The following is a 21,004-nucleotide window of genomic DNA, read 5'->3' on the forward strand; positions in this document are numbered from 1 at the left end:
AAGTACTGACAAATGTTCAAAATACAATTTATTTTAGGAAATTTCACTTGTAAATGATAGCTCAGAAGTTTTGGGCAGAAACTTTTTTTGAATGGATTCTCACTTACATATTTGGAAGTTACATGGAGAATTTCTATAAGCAAACATAAATTGATAGGAGCTGCTTAATGTGAGATTTTTTTGAAGGAAGACACTAGTCTTGCTGTTGCAGCTGAATTCTGGTTCTGAGCATCAGACTTCTAAACTTGTTGCAGTTTCACTTGAATACAATAATATATTAGTTAGTAGCTAATTAAGAGTGATTTTTGTAGTGACGCTGTTGGATAAACTTCAAAGTTTCTTCCAGAAATTTCTGTATTTCAGTAATATGAAGTGCTTGCTATGATTTTTTTTTTCAAAAAAGAGAGAAAAAGAAAAGATGGGTTGAGTGTTTTTAGGAGCAGGGTACGGGAAGAGGTGTAAAGAAGTATAGGTACTTACAGGGACTAAGATGTTCAGGAGTAGAAGGTATAATGGAAAGGAAAGGAAAATCTATTAAAAGGTAATAGATATTTTAAGCTGTTACATTCAAGTTTGGAAAGGAATTTGGTAGTAAAGACCTGGGCAAGTTGAATAAATTTTAACAACAGTGACTTCTAAATGATCTAAACTAGCTCAGGAAGTTCAACAAGGCAAGGATTGCACTTGAGCTTTTTTTTTTTCTTTGAAACTGTTGAACTGATCCCTCTCAATTAAGGTAAGTTAAATCTAAACAAAAGCTCTCTGTTAATTTTTTGCTTCTCTCATATAGTAAACAATGTAATTTAAAAGAGGAGAGGAAAAAAAAAAGCTTTTCTCAGGTTTTGGGTTTTCTATTGAAATGGTTTGCAATAAAACTCAGAGTAGTGTTTTCCAATGGAGAGAGATGTGGAATTTCTTTTGGAAACAGTGGTTGAAATAGTTTCTCTGTTAATACAAATTTGTGTACTCCCTTGCATGGCTTAATATAACTACAAATGTAGAAGAAGCTTTGGCATGAAATCATTTTTGATCTGGAACCAAATGACATAAATATCTCTTGCCATAGAAAAGAGAAACAATAGGCTCTATTTTATAAGGTATGATTACAGTAATGGGAAATAGGAGAGACACTTGAGCAAAATGCATTCTCACTAGAAACAAAGTCCTTTTTTTAAACATTTTGCTCTATTAACTTTCATGTTCAGTTTAAAATGATGGGCTTGAACTGAGGGTTCAGGCTGGGAGAAATCAGATTCATTGCTCCTAAACTTGGTATGAGTTGTAAAATGTAGTTAATATTTATTAAATTATGAAGTTCTTATAGAGACAGTATTTTTAAAACCAAATTCTAATTGAAATCTTGGCAACGAAAGTAGAACTGCTTTGAAGCATGCAAGCTTTTTGCTTTTTTTTAAACTTGTTAATAGTTATCAAAGTTGATGAATACTTAACTATTTCATTTGTTCTTAAAGTGATTGAGAGGTTAACACTTACAGTCATGGCAAAGATCAGAAAATCACTTCGGTTAACATACCATAACTTTCAAGATTATTCTAACAGTTTACAAATTCAAGCAGAATTGATATTATCTGTTAATTCCTGAAGGATAATTACCAGTAAAGGAACATACTCGCAATAATTTATTTACTATTTGAAGAAGTACTTGAAATACTTCAAGAAACTTGCTCAACAAACATTGTTAATGTAATGTTTCTTAAAAAATAGATTCTAGAATAAACTATTCAATGATGGGTGTAGAAACCAGATATTGAAAAATCTCCATTTAGGAATTTAAGACCATGTGAAATGCAGCAATTTATTGCAATTTTACTTAAAGAAGCCAATATTTCTGATTACTTTGTGCTTCTCCCAGTATATAGACCTGTGATATCGTTAAATATATTCTTTTAAAAAAGTTATCTTCTTATCTGTTGCTGTCTTTATTGCCAGATATATTTCTAGAAAATGGCCCATCCTGATGTGAATCATAAACTTGTCTGGGTTTCTTCTCAATAGGGACCTCATGGTTTTTGAAAGTACTTTTAGTTTTTCCTATTTCAAGGTAAATAGGGAAATAAATGGAAACTATGTAACTTTAGGTTAGATCTTTTAATGTAGCATGCATGTATAAGGCATAGTGGCTGAAAGCAAATGTTTTGAAAATCAGGGATATTAAGGTTTAATAAACAGCAAGTGTGCTGCCTGTAGCCTAGCCACTCTAATATCTGTTACACAGTATTTTTTATATGTGGTGTCCTGACAGTGTGATCAAAACTGCATTATGTAACTTCTGGCTGGCTGTATAAGCAATGGTGACTTAGAGGTACCCATTAGATTTGGTTAGCCATCCTTAGAATAAAGGCTTGTCCATGTATTTGCTAACAGGATAGACCATGACATTTCTAGAAGGATTCCTTATATATCTGTTATATTGAATTCATTTGCACTTAATTTATGCCTATAATTTAACTATCATGGAAAATCAAAACAAATAAAACCTTGAAGAAAGTACTGAGTATCAAATTACATTAAGGATTTAATGTCAATGGACAAAGCTTAGAAGGAAGAAAACCATTGTCACAATTGTTGTCTTGCAGGCTTTGCAGCATTGTTTCTGTAATGCTAAATATCTTGAAGGTAAAGAGGTGAGATGTCAAGTCTTGAGTTTGTGCTGCCAAATTATTTGACTTCTTGAACCTAAAAGATGATGTCTATAAAGGATTCTGGCCCCTGATGTCTAGTTCCTTAGCATAACAGAAATCCTCCTAGTTCATGAGTGCTCTCTTGTGTCCTGAAACAGTAGATAGAGTTAAGAGCTAAGTTTCTTCTTGGTCTTAAAACAGTATATGGTGATGAGAAGAAGTTTTAATTTGAAAATGTACTCAAGTTCATTGTTGTCTCCAGTAAAACAACAACAACAACAAAAACAGTTTGGATGGGAGCATACATATTCTTTGCTACAGCTCTTCTCTGCTTCTTCACTGAGGTGTTCTTTGTGCTCCAAATATTTGAGTATTGTTTCAATTTGTCTTTCAAAAGCTTTTCGCATTTAATTTTTCAGTGAAATAATACTTTGGCTGCCTTTGATGTTTACTTCTGTCTTTTTTTAATATGTCCCTCTGTCTCAGTCTTATAGTTTCTATATTGATCGACTCTGCAACTATGAATTTAAATTTCCATGTTTTGCAGCCTGGTCACTTTTTGTATTAGTGATTATCTTCACACTCATCCTGGGTCCAGTAGCTCTTTTCCACTTGCCATTCTATTATTGTACTAAGAGAAGACCACTGAAGCACCCACATTCTTGGCGAGGCAGGTCCATGATAGATTAGATAGTTGTCTTGAGCATCTGCTTCTTGCTGTGTTACAGTGACAGTGCATAATATGTGCAAGTATGCACAGAAGAGGGGAGATCCTTAAGATTTTTCAGAGGCAATTCTTGTTGGCTGTTTATTCAAAACCACCACTTTAAGATTTCACAGAATCACAGAATGGTTGAGGTTGGAAGGGACCTCTGGAGATCGTCTAAGTCCAACCCCCCTGCTCAAGCAGGGTCACCTAGAGCATATTGCACAGGATCACATCCAGGCGGGTTTTGAATATCTCCAGAGAAGGAGACTCCACTGAACTCCTGTTCCAGTGCTCTGTCACCCTCACAGTGAAGAAGTTTTTTCTCATGTTCAGATGGAACTTCCTGTGTTTCAGTTTGTGCCCATTGCCTCGCGTCCTGTCACTGGGCACCACTGTGAAAAGAGTCTGGCTCCATCCTCTTGGCACCCTCCCTTCAGATACTTGTACACGTTGATAAGATCTCCTCTCAGCCTTCTCTTCTCCAAGCTAAACAGGCCCAGCTCTCTCAGCCTTTCCTCATAAGAGAGATGCTCCAGTCCCCTAATCATCTTTGTAGCCCTTTGCTGGACTTGCTCCAGTAGTGCCACATCCCTCTTGTACTGGGGAGCCCAGAACTGGACGCAGTACTCCAGATGTGGCCTCAGCAGGGCTGAGGAGAGGGGGAGAATCACCTCCCTCGACCTGCTGGCAACACTCTTCCTGATGCRKCCCAGGAGACCATTGGCCTTCTTGGCCACAAGGGCACATTGCTGCCTCATGGTTAACTTGGTGTCCACCAGCACTCCCAGGTCCTTCTCAGCAGAGCTGCTTTCCAGCAGGTCAACCCCCAACCTGTACTGGTGACTGGGGTTATTCCTCCCCAGGTGCAGGACCCTGCACTTGCCTTTGTTGAACTTCATGAGGTTCCTCTCTGCCCACCTTTCCAGCCTGTCCAAGTCTCTTTGAATGGCAGCACAGCCCTCTGGCGTATCAGCCACTCCTCCCAGTTTTGTATCGTCAGCAAACTTGCTGAGGGTGCACTCTGTGCCTTCATCCAGGTCATTGATGAAGAAGTTGAACAAGACTGGACCCAGGACTGACCCCTGGGGGACACCACTAGCTACAGGCCTCCAACTAGACTCTACACTGCTGATCACAACCTTGGATATTGGTATATCCTTGGAAAAAGAGCAGTAACGTTTGACCGTTTGCCTGAAATTACTATGCAGCGATAGCTTAGAAATATTTTTCTTGTCCTGCTCTGACATAAGTGGTTGATTTTCTTCATCTGATTGCTTATTCTAAGGTTGAGATCTTTTCCTAGCAATTAACACCTGGTTGTAACATCTTTATAGTAGTGTTTTTTTTTTAAAAACAGACTTCCCAATGTAGCTAGTGTCAGAACTTCATAAAGTGTTTAGACACAATTGCACGATTCATCAGGCCCTCTGAAAAACATTCATCATTTTTCTTTGATTTGTAGGTTGCTTGATTTCATCTGGTCTTAATTTTCCAGTCTTTTCTTTTCCTGAGTCTTGTCTGATATTTAAATTTCTGAATCACTTTTCTTTTGGGAGGCTTTTGCTATTTCACAATTAAAGTATCTGGGAAATGAGAGGAGTGGGATTTATGTTTAGCAGCTAGATGCATGGGACAGCTGAGGAAGGAGCTGCTGTGACTGCCTTTCTAACACTAAAGTGCAAGTGGAACTTCTTGCATCATATTGGGCTTCAAAACCCAGAAGAATCCTATCAAATGTGGTTTTTTTTGTTTTTTATTTGTTTTTTTTTAAATAAAAGCTAAGGTAAGTAGTGTTCTCATCTTTCAATTCTAGCATTGCCTGCTTATTTTAAGTGTTATGGATTTTGCAGTCGTCTTAATAATTTGACGCATAATAATTTGTGATTCAGGTTCCCTGCCCTGCCCCCCTGTATTTAGTAGGAAACTGACACATTTTCTGTGTATTTTGAATAACTACCATAATCTGAGGAGAAACGCCTATTAGTGTGTTTTTCTTTTTTTTCTGTTTGGATTTCTTGGGAGCTTCAGCATACATTTGACTAATAGACAGCAATGTATGTGAGTCACTGTGTTATTTAAAGAAGAAAGAATTCTAGATTTCTTTGCTGGAGTTTTGTAAAATGCTATTTAAAGAAAATCACTGTTTCATAAGCTGGGCTTATTGTCAGATACCTAACTTTTAACATGCTGTATCTACAGGATCAGCAGTCTTTGGTAAAATTCACATAATTCATAATATCCATCCAAATAAATTCCCCACGCTATATTTTCTGGTCCTTGTTTGGTTCCACTGAAGTTGTTGTTTTATTATTTTATTTGATGTAGAATTAAGCAATGCTCTTTATGATCTTACATATAAGAAATCCAGCTGTTGTTTGAGATTTGCTCACTTACATGAACCAGTGTAAAGTCTGCAGTGCAGACTGCTGCCTGAAGCACAGCTACTTCTGCTTCACAGCTAACAGTGTGCTCTGGCATCCGGGGGCGAGGGGCTGAACCCAGCTCGGGCAGCAGTTCGCTCTAGCAGGCAAAACACTGAAGGAGGTTTCTTGGCCTTTCTTCATTCGTTTCTCCAGTCAAAGAGTAGAGTAATGAGGCCATGAAGAACTGTTGAGAAGAATGTATTTGGTGCTGTGCTTTGGTGAAGTGCTAATATAGATGCTTAAAAATTATTGAAATGTGTCAGGAAGTCTAAATATTTCTCTGCTTTTAAAATAATATATCTTAATTTTTATGCAGCTCAGCTCGTTTGTACTTGTCTGAATCTCTTCTTTTAGAAATGGAAAGGATATAAAAATTTCACCACTCTGTCTTAATTTAATGCATCATAAATTTGAAAGAAATTTGAAAAAAGCACATTGCCACCCCCCCACAAACAGGTCCCTATAAGGCCAGAGTGGTGCTTGATGATACTGGGGTTGTTTTTTGGTTTTGTTTGTTTTTACTATCTGGAGAGCCAGTTACGTTTAGAGAATGGAATGCATCTTTTTTCTGTGTTCCACTGCCCTGAAATAATTTAGGATGATATGTGAACAAACCTGAAAAATAGATGGCCTGAAAATGTAGTGTTCTCTTGTATGGTGCTGTGGAAATTCAAAGTTTTGTTAATGTCATATCAATCAATGATTTAATCTTGTTCCCAGGAATATTTTTCCTTTTTTACCTACCTCAGCCGATGCAACAAATTATCTTGTCTTGTCATGCTGCTGCTTGATGGAAGCTGGTAATGTTGTTCGTTCATGCAGCAGTCTAAAACTTGTGTCGACATTAATGGCTACTGATGGAAGACTGTAAGAGCTTGTTAGGTAATCGGTATCTCAGTCTAGAGATAATCAAATTAAGGAACTCTTTTCTTGTTCTTTTCTTTTTTTTATTATCTTGAGGTTTAGCTCCAAAAATTGTCTTCTGTCAGTTTCTGAATAAGAATAAAGAAGTCTTCTCAAACTTTTTTCTGCATTTCCTGTTCTAGCTTAAAAGTGTTTGGGCTGGCAGATTCTAAGAATTGATTAAATACATGTGTTGTTAAGTTGCAGTAATGAAGTTTGAAATAATGGTGGGTAAAAGTTAATTGGATGAAGACAACTGGGAGGCCAGGGAAATGTTTAAACTTATAGGATAAATAAAAGCAGAATATTTCTTTATGAAAGAAAGCCGTGATACTTAACATCTTTTAAAAGGAAGCATGGAAGTAAAGTATTTCCTTTCTTGTTTCGTCTGGCCCTGACGGTGTGATCTGCGCAGATATGCCAGCAGAGAAACTGGAGGGAGGGGCAAGCTGTGTATTAGTGTTATCTTCCACCGAGATGTCAGCTCAAATGTTTTATGCCTCCTATCTGAAAAAGCAGCTACTGTTGTTAGCTGCTGGTTGCTGACAGCCAGGGAGCAACGGCGGTCCTCGTCCCTAGCACCGCTGTTCCGGGACTTGTCAGAGCGGTTTTCTGTTGGTGAGCCGTGAAGAGGCTGTAAAGAACCAGACCTGTTTTTCTGATACAGGAAGTCATGATTATCTGATTTAAGAGGGTAATTCCAGCTTGAATAGATTCCTTTTAAAGGTAAGGGTGTGGAGAAAATGCTAGGCTGCATAAAATTACTTTCCTTCTTTCAAAAACGCAGCGACTGTGATATGATACAATTTCACAAAGAAATACTGTAATGCGCCACTTTTGCAGTAATCTGCAACATTTGATAGACAAACACTGCATGTTGCTGACATGCATAATTCTCTAATTCTGTAATGGAAAACTCAAGCTCCTAATACAAAGTACAAAGAACACAGTTTCACCTGACCTTTTCACATTCAATAATAATGCTATCAAAATATGAGTCAAGCAGAGTCTAAAGCTCATGGATGATAACTTTGCTAGAAAATCTTTTTTCTCTGTGTTAGAATTTTTTGTTGTAAACTAATGCTGATTGGCTTCCCAGGAGATCGATATTAAGCAGGTTATTGTTAATTTGTGAGGCATTTAAAATATTTTTGAAAGCTATACATGTACAACTTTTAGCATATATTTTTAACATGAAAAGCTCATCTCTCATACTTTTCCCTTTAAAAACATCTTTCACAGAAATGTGTGCATATATTTTGAAAAAAATTGAGGTATTTTCTGTGCAGCTCTGCTAGTAATACTCTGTTACTCTTGTCCTGAAAGAATAAGATTCCTGACTAGTTTAGGACGTCATAAAGTGGTTGAGTTTCCTGTGGGCTTTATTAGCATGTAGCGTTTGCCTTTATGAGGGAGAACAACTGAGAAATACAATGATAGCTTTCTGGGGGAAATGGAAAAAGAATGGTGTGGCTTTTTGGTGTCTTGTTTTTCCCTGTTCTCTTTTTTATTATACTTTTCCCCCTCTCTCTTTCTGCACAGGGTGGGTATTCTGCTCCCTCCTTCTCTCCCTGGCAGGGCTCATTCCAGGGCATCCCTCGGACTGCTCCACCGCACCGCAGACAGAGTGAGTCTGTACCTCTCACTCATATCCCTCACCGTGTTCCCATAGAAGCTTCCCCTTTGCACGCACTGTTCATCCTGTAGTATCCTCCTTTTCCAGGCAGATTTACAGGCGTACACGGTAGTTTGTGGCTAACCTAAATGCTTCCTTCAGTCAGCCTATAAGCAGCTGCAACTTACAGCTTTGTAACAGTTATTAAAAGCTGATTTACTTCAGCAGTTCTAGAGGCAAACCTGAACAGGCTCTTGTTTCCAGTCTTGTCTTAACATAAATCTTGCTTGCTGCATTTTTCCTTTCTTTTTCATGGCTGTGATATACTGTTCTGTTTGTGTATGTGTTCCGTTTGCTCACAAGTCTGCATGCGTGCGTACGTGGATGTATTTACATAAAGATGTTGTGGACATACATGAAAATGTTGGTAAGAAAGGGCGACTTTTCATTGCCTTTCATGAGAAGTTTTCTTAACTTTTCAGAATGGCTTTTCTGAAACTATTTTTTTTTTCTTTCGGTGTTTATCGTAAAAAGACTTCTAATACATTGAAGTGGCTGTTGCAAAACATGCATGATTGACTAACATTACTTATGTGCTAGCTACAATGTGGGCTGATAAAAGATGCATTTGTACTCTTGCCTTTGGTCTGCAAAACAAAAGACAATTGCTGATTTTAAAACTATGCTTACATAGACATAGAGAAATGGTAAGTCATATTTTGTGCTTTGGTATTGCGTTATAATTGTTCAAAGAAATATAACTAGTTAATGAAGATAAAGTTATATTTTTAAAATTTACTGTAATTTGCAAATTACAGTGTGTTTGATTGCTCAGCAATATCCAGGAGTGTATTTGCACAAGAAATAGAGTAAAATTAAAATTACAAAAACACTGAAATTTCCAGGACCCATGGAGATCTGAAGAGTAAGCTGCACCTTGGAAAACTAAGCTTACATTTATTTCAGATTGTAATAATCCTTACCATTACTTCAGTTACAAAAACCAATCTTGTAAAATATCTTGTAAATTTTATGAGTGTTTCAAATACTCTCTTGATGTTTCTGTGACAATGTTCATTTAAACAACTCATCAGGAATGCACACTGTTTCACAGGCTTTTCTCTATGCAGTGGTGGGTTATGCTTTACTTCCCTGTGGTGTTTGATGTGGGATATTGTTTGTGTGTAATGAATGTAGAAACCCTAAAGGTGACTGTCATGTATTCTGTTTCTGGGCGTAGTACAAGCAGTAGCAGAGCCTGACTATTTTGCTGTCCTATCAGCACAGAATAATCTGAGTTTGAAAGGACCAGTTTTAGACCGGAGGAGCACATGAACGTCGCGCTTTGGAAACTTAACGGTTGGCGGGTCAGATTGGGAGGATGGTGTCTGAGCTGCCAGATGCGTGCCTCTGGCGTCTCCTCATCCTCACTGACGGCTTAGCTGAAGAAGATAACTTAGGCTAATCTGGTGCCAGTCCTCTGAACCCCGCCTCATTCCTCCGCTCAGGGCAGCAGCTTCTTAGTCTCAGGTTCCCTATTGAACTGCCCTTACTAAAGCAGGTTAGATTTTTCAATAGGCATCTTACACATTAAACTTCTATGAGTTAAAATTTGGGCAAATAAAGTAGATGAAAATTGGCCATAGACTAATTAACCTAGACTCTGATTACTCTAATGTTCAGGAAGATACATTTGTTTCCCATAACTGAGTGTTCCTAGCCTTTTTCTTTAGGTCTGAGGCTTGATCAAAAGATAAATACTGAGCATAGAAATAAAGTATAGATTAGGGGGGTTGCTGGACATTCTTAACTGACACTCTTGCAAAATTAATACCTTATACCTGTGCTTTTGGAGAACATGCCCACGAGGTAGAATATTACTGCAATTATAATTAGCATCCTTTCTTCTCCCCACATTATCTCTTACCTTGGTCCAGTGTTTTTAGGTCTGTATTTTATTTTATTTTATTTTTATTCTTTGTGGAATGCCAAAGGTGGTGTTTCAAGGCAAGTTTTGAACACAGTATCACCAGTTAGAATAGGAAAATCAGCCTTGCAGTCAATATTAGTGTTCTTTGGCAATAATATAGAGAAGGTGATGGGGAACAGAAATTAATTTCACTTCTGTTTGGCTGTGTTTTCTGTCTGGAGATCCTTTGATTCAAGCATTTCTTTCTATAACTTCTGGATCCCAACCTAGAAGTATCATCCACACTTGTGAATACTGCAGGTTTCAACAGCTGCCTCTTTGCTATATTGCTGATAGTTTACAGATGCACAGACACCTTACAAGTGCTATAGATTATCAGGGTATAAATCTGTAAACTGTTCATGATCAATTGTTTATGCAGTGTAATATAACCTTACTCCTGTTCTACAGGGCGGATAACAAATCTCTGCTATGTAATATTGTAATACTATTTTATGCTTACAGTTCTTTTGTATTAGCAGTAATCACAAGGGTAGCATACCTACTGCCTACCTTGCCCCAAGAGCTTATCATAACACTACACCTTATTAATAAACTTTTAATCAGATGTATTTTTTGTACTTTTAATGAGAATTAATTTTTTTAATACTTTCATGCTTGTTAACTCAAGTGTTGTTTCAGCAGCCTTGGAAACAATTCAGCATTTTAAATGGCATAAATATTTTTCTGATTCTAGGTTGTTTTTTGTCATTTCCATGAACAAAACTGTTTGTTTTTTTCATTCCTATGCCTCAAGTATTGCGTGTCTTAAACTTAGCTCTTATGTAATCCTCCTTTATTTTTTCTCTTGGTAATGGGATATAATTTGATGTGTAGCAAAGTTTCCACAATACATTTTAAAACTTCTCTATTAGATTTTGGAGTTTTAATAATGAAGCTCTAGAAACTTGGTGTTTAGAAGACGCATTTTCAATGAGCAAATGATGAAGCCTTGATATAATGCAAGGACATTATACCAGTTTCTCTAGGCCCCTGACTCCAAGTACTTCTCCACACAGAAACAGAGATGAAAATTCTGTTTGTTACTAACTCGAGCATTGCAATTGCTTTCATCTCTGCTTACTGTTCTCTTCCTGCAGAGAGGTTAGTTTTTGTATATGAGCATTACAAAGAAAGGTGATGTAAGCAACTCTGACAGGTGATATATAGCTTTTTATTGCCATCAAGAAAGCTCCGGCATGCATGCTGATTATGAATCAGGTCCATGCTTTTTTTACTTTTTCATGGATTTTTTTTAAACAAGTATGTGTCCCTTAACATTATGAAATGTTTCCATAATGAATATAAATTTTTGACCAGTTCAGGCTCTTTGTAGAGAGTGCAAAGTGATGTGTTAGCAGAACAAAGTTACTTCAGGATGTTATTTTGGAAATTTCATGACTTGTCTTAAGAGGTGACAAATATTGAAAATATCCTTGGACTGTTACATTACTATCTTCAAATGTCTGTGTTTTTTGCTCTGAGAGACCAGTGTTGTTATACAAAGAAACGTCTTTTAAGAAAAATTCCATACTTYCAGTTTGGGTAGTTGGAGATTGGATTTCAGTAGAAATGTAGTCTCTTGTTGTAAGTTGTTGTCTCTTGTAGTGTATGTTTACCAACAAAAATTTAATTTTTTATGGTCATATTTGTCTGTTAGTTGCATGTGACTCTGTATTTATGGATAAAATGCCTGCCTTGATGTGGTTATATTAATTTCTTAAAGAAAAGTACTGTCTAGCTGAAAGTTTATTTTTATACAGACTATGTAGAAAAAAATCCGTGCTATGGCATATTGCTAATTACTTTAGTACCCCCATACTATGGTGAATGGTTTAAAAGAGCAAAGGAAAAAAGGTTGTTTGTATCGCTGTTTGAAGTTATGCTTCATACTGTAGGATGCTATTTTACAGTGCTGAAACAGAGAAATAATATAGCTAGCTAAAAGAAAAAGAAGAAAAAAAACAGAATGAATGTACTGACGGATACTATGGATTTAAGGTGTGAGAACTTGATGTTTTCCAGAGAGAGGAACAACATTTGAAAATGACAGCTTTCCAGTGGAGCAAGGCTCTGCCCTCACGCGAAGGGCTGTGAAATGGTCTCTTACCCTGTCAAGGCAGTGAGATAGATGTTGGAACTGATCAGGAAATCTTGTATCCCCTCTTCCAAAAAAAGCCAAACAAAAAAAACCCCACCAGGGTGGGGGAGGAGGGAGAAATTTTGAGTCTCTCCAAGCTCATGACTGAGTAGCTTGGAATATGGGTTAATAAACAGTGCAGGAAATATGATCAAAATGCATGATACAGTTCATCTTATGACGTTGTTATTTGTTGTTAGATATATCTAAAATTGTGTATATTCATGAATGCAAATATTTTGATGTATACATTTATAATCATACACAAAAGTTCTAGTTACTACTATTAAGAGTATTTTAAGTATAAGAGCTAAAATGTGTTTGCGACTTCAAGTTCTAAGAGCAAAGGTATTCCATGCAGGTCTTGCTATAAATATTACTTGTACTGTGTGACTTAAACAACAGGGCTATCTTTGTTTCTGGAAGATGGATAAAAAAACAAGTGGGGGACATGCTAATTGCAATTCAAATGCTGAAAAGTTGCAGTTCAGCCATGGCAATTGCTCGTTGTTTTGTCTTGGTCCTCTGACATCATTGTCCTTGTCTTTTTCTTGTCTCTGCTTTCCCATTATGCCATTGGCAAGGAGTTGAGAAGTTAGTCCATTACTTCTGTGATAAAGCGTGGTACAGTACAACTTCAGATTTCTTCCCATCTCCTCCTCACATTTTCACTGTTGCTTTTTTGCCCTATGCATGATGCATGTCTATCAGAGATGTGCATGCAGTTCTCGGATTCTTCATTGCATCACTTCCTTGTCCCTTAAAATATCAGAGGGAGAAAATAGCCTTACTTCATTCAACAGAGGCATTACATGGAATGTATGATGGGAATTGAGATCGGAGATACGGCATAACCCAAGCAAAACGGCAGGGAACCTTAAAGTAGTGATACTGCAATGACTGTCATTGTCATGACCACATTGACTTAACTTCTTTGTCAGTATAAAATGCTCGTATCTGTATATCTCAGTTGTTCAGTAAGTGTGTATTGATGGTAAACCTCTTCATGGATATGTTGTCATTTTTCTCTGGATGATGTAACAGCCAGATACGCTCCCAAGAGAAATTCTCTTCTTATGCTAATATGGTAGGGATTATAATTTAGTAATTTTGCTTGGTGCATCAATATGTGCAAATCTTCAAAGCTTTTGCCATTACAGAAATGTCTGTTTCTTTGTGTTGCAAAAAGGAACATGTGCACAAAGCCTTATGTTTAATGCACTTATATTCTGGGGACAACTAATTTTCCTCAGTTACATTGTACTAGAAATATTACAGAGTCCAGCTTTACATTTTAGGAGCATCATAAAGGAATGCAAGTATTTTTGTCCGCCTGAACATTTTGTATATTGGACAAAAATGTAAGTTTAAATGTTAGCATGTCAGTCTACACCAGGTCATGGCCTGTTGCTCCCTGAAATAATATCAAAAGTGCGTTCAAACCAATGCAAATGGTAAAAGTTTTTAAAAGACTTCCATGGAATAAAATATTATTGTTGCTGGAAGGTGGAATGCTTCTTTATCTTTTTACTCCCCCTCCTTCTTATGACTGATTTCACCAAGTCCTTCTGCCAGCTGTCTTTTTGACTAATAGCCTAATCATAAGTTAAGATTTCCCTAAGAAAAGGAAAACTTGTATATAAGGCAAAGATGTAAGATGTGCATGAAGATAACAGAATTTGCAGTGTTAGATATCTTGTGAAGCATTACTTGAGTATTTTGAAAGCTGTTTTTTTACTTTCATTGTCATCTTGAATGTTAATGCATTAGCAATTTGAAGAGATTAAATCTGCAATCATGATAATTGGACACACTTTGACTAAGTAGAAATCCAAAATTAAAAAACAGTACTATATTTAAAGCAATTTAGCAAAAGATGATACTACAGCTTTGGTGTACTTCTCATAATTCTGAGATTGTAGCTGTTTTCTACCTTTGAGTTGCAAACATTATGGATCTTAAGCACCTTAGACCATTTTAGGTTATGAAAGGTAATGAATATGAGGAAATTATAAATTTGGCTATTTTTAAATGTAAAATTAAAAAAGGAAACATGTCAAAATGGAAAAACCCAAATACTGCCACCTCTTTTGTCAAAAACTTGAAATACAGCATTATCAAAAGGTTGCTTCTTTGCTGTATTTCAGAAGTTTTCATGTGTTTAACTTAACTTTTTATATAAATTTAGTTTCTTCTGTAATTTATAAAGTTTTCACTTTGATTAACTAACTAATAATCCTCTAACTAGGATTATTTGACACAAAGTTATGATTTTTGCCCAGATTTGATATTTAAATGCCTTTTTTTTTTTTTTTTTTTAAGACTGGCATTTAGAAACCCTTCCTAGGTGAGGGAAAACTTTTCCGGTATTATTTTCCCATATTAGAATTTGATATAATACTCTTTGCTACAAACATGCCTATTTTTGATTCTTTTTTAAGTAGGATTAGGAAATCTGAATTATTTGTTGCAATATGTGTGTCATAATCAGGCATGTATTGCTTTGGTTTCTGCACTCTTTTTTTACAGGCAAGTTCTCAAAACAGTAAATTAGTTTGGCTAATGTCTGTCTGTCAGTTCCTAACTTTTAGTTGGAAGGGCAATGACTTATGTAACCCATTACATTAACACTGAAAAATGACAAAAATATCTAGAGGATTTATTTTTTAAACTGTAACTCTTAATATATTGAATTACTGTATGTAGTGCTTTCTTCCAGTAGGATTGTTTGGTTAAGAAGGATGGTTCTGCATTTGACAACACTCACAAAGCTAGGTTAGGCTTGGCCATGTAAGGAAATGTGCTTTACTCTTAGAGTAAGGTTTTGATCACCTTGCACCATTTAAGTCTTTTTGTGCCCTCCCTTTTGCCAAGTCAATATTCAGACTGCTCAACATGTCTGTGCTTCCCTCTCTGTCACTTGTTGATGTCACTGGTCCAACTTTGATGTTGCCCTTGCTTACAGGTAGGATTGGTGTATTCCAAGGGAAAAAACGTTAGTAAATCAGAATTAGATCAAGAAAACTTGATATTTCTCTTTTTACTATTACATATACTGTTGATGAAGAACTTCAGTGAAGATACAGTTTTCACTGAGTAGTAATCCTGCCAGGTGAAAGATGAAATCCTAATGAGTGCTGAGATGCTGTCTCACCCTAGAAATGTGACAGGGCTTTGGCATGCACAGGTATCATTATGCTCTTTCTGCTGTTCGCAGAAGAGCTAAAAAGGCCAGACAGATAATTGGCTTCCTCATTTAGAAGTGGTGAACAGGTCGAGAGAGAGAGAGTGAAGTGACAATTTCAGTCAAGTTACGTAAAGCTTAAAATCATTGCTTCTTTTTTACTGACTATATTTTGCTAGTAAACAAATGTTATAAGCCTGTTAACTATGTACATGCAATCTATCAACTGGTAAAAATTCAAGTAGTTTCAGCAAAATTAGGGATAAGACTAGCTTGTAGTAGTTCTGGTCTCCTCCCTTGTAAGGAAAATTAGAAAATCATCCAAACCTGAAACTTGCTGGAATGTGTAGATAAAATGTTGGTAAGTTTTGGGTTTTGCCATATATTACAGAAATTTTAATTCTTCCAAGATCTCTCTACAAATTTGAGGTCCAGAATGTGTTTGTCAAGCTAGTGTACACATTAATCTTTTGAGTATTTTTACAGGGAAGAGCAAAGAAAAAAATAGAAATGACCCAGAAGAGGAACTGGCAATTCTCTTGTCTAATTTCAGAGAATCTCTCTCCTCATAAATTGTAAAATCCTCATTAAGTTACGTTTATCCATTGGTTATCAATGTAGTATATGATCTCTAACTTTAGATGTGCTCTGTTATACCACTGTTGAAGATGGTTTCTTTATCAGGCCATTTGAATTCCCTTCAAGACCAAACAGTTACCTAAGTTTAGTCAGTAACCTGATTACAGCATATTTGTATCTCATTTTCTGACCTCAGTAAGACAAGGAAAATGCACTGTAAATTCATGTGGTCCATTAAACTCCTTTCCTGCCTTTAGAGATATTTAACACTGACGAAAAGTTTGGGATAGCCAACTTGAGTATGCAGTGAATAGAAAATAAAGGATGGATGCAGTTAAATAGCTGTTGCATTTATTTATTAAGCACTTGAATCAGAATTGATCAGTATTCATACGTCATTGTTATGCTGCACTGCAGAATAAAGCAAAACCATCAACCAAGCCTTCTTCATGTTCTTTGTTTTAAGCTAATCAATATTTTTTTTCTTTATGTTGTGTATTTCAGTGCTAGTATAATTTTTTCCACCTAAGTCATATTTGTACATGTCCCATGAACCATCCTGTTTTGCCAAAGTCAACTTTTTGATTTAAAAAAAAAAAAAAAGATATGCAGCCCTTACCAAGCATCCAGTCAATGCACATTGGGTTCAGAATGTTAATTTATGTTCTCTTTGCCTAATATATTGTTGTATTCTTTTCTCTTTAACAGCCTCAAGTACTACAGCCTTCCAGCAACCTTCCCAGTTCCACAGACCTCGCCCAGGGAAAACTAACAAAAATGCCACATACCGAGGCCCACAGTGAATATCCTAAACATGGTCTTCATGAGAATGGCAATCATAAGAATCAAAATGCTGCAAATGCATCTCTCACAAATAGTCTGAATGAACTAAACACACTAATGAGTGTACAGTTAAACATAAAAGATGAGAATGCATCATATTTGGAAAATCTGAAAAATGAAAATGCTGAAGACCCTGGGGAGCTGGCTAGTATTAAAGAAGGTATACTACAGTCTCGTTCCCATTTTCCAACGTCTACGCGAGCTGATAATAGAGAGGTGCAGACTGAGCTAGCTGTGAAGGGTCAGCCCTCATTCACAAACCAGGCTTCTCAGCCAAAGACCTTAGGAATTGCAAAGCCCCCAAATGCTTTAGTGCCTCTGACAGTGGCCGTGCTCGCACGATCTGCAAATCAGTCTGCTGCTTCCAAGGAGCCTGAGCTTCTGCCATCAAGTAGTCCGACTCGGCTAGAGCCAACATCTGGTCAGACTAACCTAAAGGGTAAACAGAGCCAGAAAGTGTCTAAACTGCGCCCACCAACTACGTCATTTGTTAAATCTAAGCAAACAAGCAGTCAGAAATCCACACTGGTGTCTCCAGAGCCTCAAAACACTTCTTCAAAGACTAACATCCCAAAGCCACCGGTGCAAAGAAAGGAAAATGTGCAAATACAGAGTACCGGTTTGCATTCTGGGGATAGCTTGCCCTCTAATCGGCATTCCCGCCTCCCTAAACCAAAGACACATTGAGAACGTGTGTACACATCTCACTGAATGATGCCATACATTAATTTACTTCCCATGTATTGAATGCCTTTGTTGAGGCTGCTTTATCTACATCCTGCAATCCTGAGTAAATATTAAAAGTAGCATCTTTCTTTAGTGTTTGCATATTCCATTCTGTTATGTTCTGAAGTTCATGTTATCAGCTGTGCAGCTTCTCCTGAGTGTTCAAGTATATTGTAAGTCTGCATTAACGATTGTACTGCCCATTGATCTTAATAATTAAGCAAAAACTCAAGTCTGTGGTGACTGCAAATACCAGAATGCCGCACTAGGTATTTCAGGAAGGCAGAAATCTGTATTTTGAGTTATTAGACAATGAAATTACTATTCAGTCTAACTTTTTGGTTCTGACTGCTAGTTAGGTTAGAGTGGTGGAAAATTAGACTTAGTAGCAGATGTTTTATTGGCCATAATTCTGACTCTGTGTTCCAGAGGCCTATGCAAAATCCTTGTATTTATCATTATCCGAAGACTGACATATTTAATGTTATTTAATTTGATGGGTTGGGGAGTTTTTTTTGTTTGTTTTTCTGTAATCTGAAGTTGCTCTGTTTTTTATTTATGCCATTTTCACTGTTCACAGACAGTAAGCAGATTTCACAGGGTGAAACAGATCTTCTCTTAGACATCATCATTTGTTGTGACATTGTGGCATGCTTTTATTGTGTTGAATAGACACATTATTGGGTAAATTTTTGAAACGCAGTGCTAAGGATACTTGTGCAAAACCTGCCAATACAGGCTCTTGTGAATTGGTAAGTAAAGAGCCTCTGGGAATAAGGGGTCCATAACACCTATGTTGAGGTTGCACAACATGCATTTTAATTAATATTTTTAACTTTTATTGTGCTACTTGTATTTATTGATTTCTGTTTATTATCGAAAGACTCTGAAGTACCTGACTTGAAATGTTTGCACAAAATTTTGCCATATATGTAAGAATATGGAACTATTTTACATAATAAAATTTGATTTAAAAAAGCATCTATGAAAAAAATAATAACGCCACCTATTTGCTTTGAGCAATCCTATTATGTCCTAATCAGAGCTGGTACTCTAAGAGTTTTTCAGAGATGTGTATTTTGTTTTGGGTTGTTTTCTTTCCCTTTTTTTTTCTCTCTAGTTTCTAAAGTGCATGATAACTGGGAAGGAGCTTTTGGGGGAAATAAAAAAAAAAAAAAGTCTTTCTGCTCTCTAGGAAAGCATTTTTTCTGAAAGTGGTCTGGAAATATTTGCCCATCGTGGTGCAACTATGGGACCATGGCACACATGCTGTGGGTTGAATATATGCATATCCAGTGAAGTGTGCTTAAAAACTTGTCCTTCTGTCCCATCTCCCATTCTCCCCCTCTTCCCCATCACTGTCTCTTGGATTTTACTTTTTTCTTCCCAATTCTTAAATTGGTTTTAAAATCATCAGCATAACCCTGTTACAATTATTTTACTCAAAATCTGTTCCTGAACAGCATATAAGGACAGAAAAATGAAACATAGTAATAGTTTGTTCTAGGCTTTGGCTATATGATGCTGACATGATACAGTATATTGAGATAATAAAGTGAATAGGTATAGACATTTCATAAATATGTTCAATAATCAACTTTTGTAATATAAGCCCTTTAACCAGGAATAGATACCCTGGTTGGAGGAGAGAAGGGAAAAAAATCATTGGAGTTGTATTTCTCAATGCATAATTAATGTCCAAGAAAATTTCAGATTTCTCACTGGTCTTTCACCTGACAATGAGGTGGAAAATTGAAAGCTTGGGGGGGGGGGGAGCGGGCAGGGGGGGCAGATTATGTTTATTTCAGAACTGGCTATATGATTCTGAAGACCTGCAGGACTTTCTGTTAATTTGGGGGGGGAGGGGGAGAGGGCGTTAAGCAAGAAACAACAAGAGCAGCATTAATTGTTGCAGTTGCTAAAGGATCAAAATAAGTATAATTTGAGATTACTGTTAGAATTATTCTCCAGGAAAATTTCTTTCCTTGGAAAGCATTGAATCAGATGGCCTTTGTCCAGAATCAGAGTAGATGTTTACTTTTGATAAGAAAATAAAATTGACTTTTTATATTCCCCAAAATTAGCTCCTGGCAGCTGACTATATTTCTCAAGAGTGTAAAAACTGCTGAAGGAATGATCAGATTCCTGGTTCATTTTCAGGTCCATATATATTTCTATGGAAGTTTTTTCCTTTTTTAAAGTTTACTTTCCCTGAAGGGAAGCTGATTTTATTTTTAATTGTGTATGATTTTGTGCAGGAAGTTTATTGTCACTTCAAAGAATGTTACTGACAGTGATGTTTCACCATGAGTCCTGTTGCTTCTTCTCATTATGGAGGCTTCATTGGTCTGATTTAGAGATTTTAAACTTTTATGTTTAAATTTAAAAGTATAGATATCTACCTATCTGCACCTTTACTGACAATTTAGGAATGAAGCAAAGAGACTATCAGGGTTTTCATAAAACAGAAGATGACTTTTTTTTTCCCCCCCAGAAAAACAAAAATGTATTTATTCTGTGGGTGGTTTTATACTGTTAAAGAACCTAAGTAGATTATATTCCTTGGTGTGAATATGTAGTGTTTTCCCATTTTGCTGTGAAAGATTACTAAGAAATTGAGTGGAAGATAGYAGGATTCATCATAGATGAGGGAGATGCTAGGCTGAATTGTGATTGCATTCAGCTGCTAAACTTGCATCACTCTAAACAAAACTGTGTATTTTGGCTCTTCTGCTTTGCCAGGGAAGGTTCTGTTGCATGTACAGTAAGTCCAGAGCATGAGAAAAGCTTGTCAGCAGATGAGCAACTGGAAGAGAAGCAGTGAAGGGAAATTTGAAGCCTCACTTCAGTGGAGGAGGGTGGGGAGAGCGATAAGAGGGTGCTGTGTAGAGCATGTCAAGTGGGATTAAGTAAGTATCTTCAGGTAATGTATCTACCTTATTTGAGGTGCAGATATATCGGTACTGGTGCAGATTATCCTAAATGCATAAATTAAAGGATTTGATATCTTCAGATTTTTTTAGGATTCTAAAACTGGTTTATTGCAGATTTTTTTTATGCTTTTGATGTCTCATTCTTTTGTGCAATATTCACAGAAGTATTAAACTACTGTTCAGTATGTGTGTACAGAGGCAATTATGTATTTTAACAAGTGAATAAACACAAAAGAAGAAAAACAGAATTGCACTTTAAATGAGCTTTATTGCTTGGAGTTGTGCCTAAATAATCTAGATGCCTCCTGTTGTGTGTGTGGCATTTGTTTGAAACTAAT

General features: G+C 36.6%; 1 protein-coding gene across 3 annotated transcripts in view; it reads left to right on the top strand.

Moving 5' to 3' along the window:
- Positions 1–19,490, top strand: part of CCSER2 (coiled-coil serine rich protein 2) — an 85,301-nt gene extending 65,811 nt beyond the window's left edge. For 2 of the 3 annotated variants that reach the window (XM_026069976.1, XM_026069978.1), the window contains one exon: positions 16,873–19,490. In XM_026069976.1, the coding sequence (XP_025925761.1) occupies positions 16,873–17,694 (822 nt within the window). In that variant the 3' untranslated portion in view covers positions 17,695–19,490. Of the gene's footprint in view, positions 1–8,219; positions 8,305–16,872 lie in introns of all 3 variants that reach the window. The other variant, XM_026069977.1, reaches the window with a different exon arrangement.
- Positions 19,491–21,004: the final 1,514 nt, after the last annotated feature.

Source organism: Apteryx rowi, unplaced genomic scaffold (assembly GCF_003343035.1).
Source record: "Apteryx rowi isolate R43461 unplaced genomic scaffold, aptRow1 scaffold_30, whole genome shotgun sequence".
Classification (NCBI taxonomy): domain Eukaryota; kingdom Metazoa; phylum Chordata; class Aves; order Apterygiformes; family Apterygidae; genus Apteryx; species Apteryx rowi.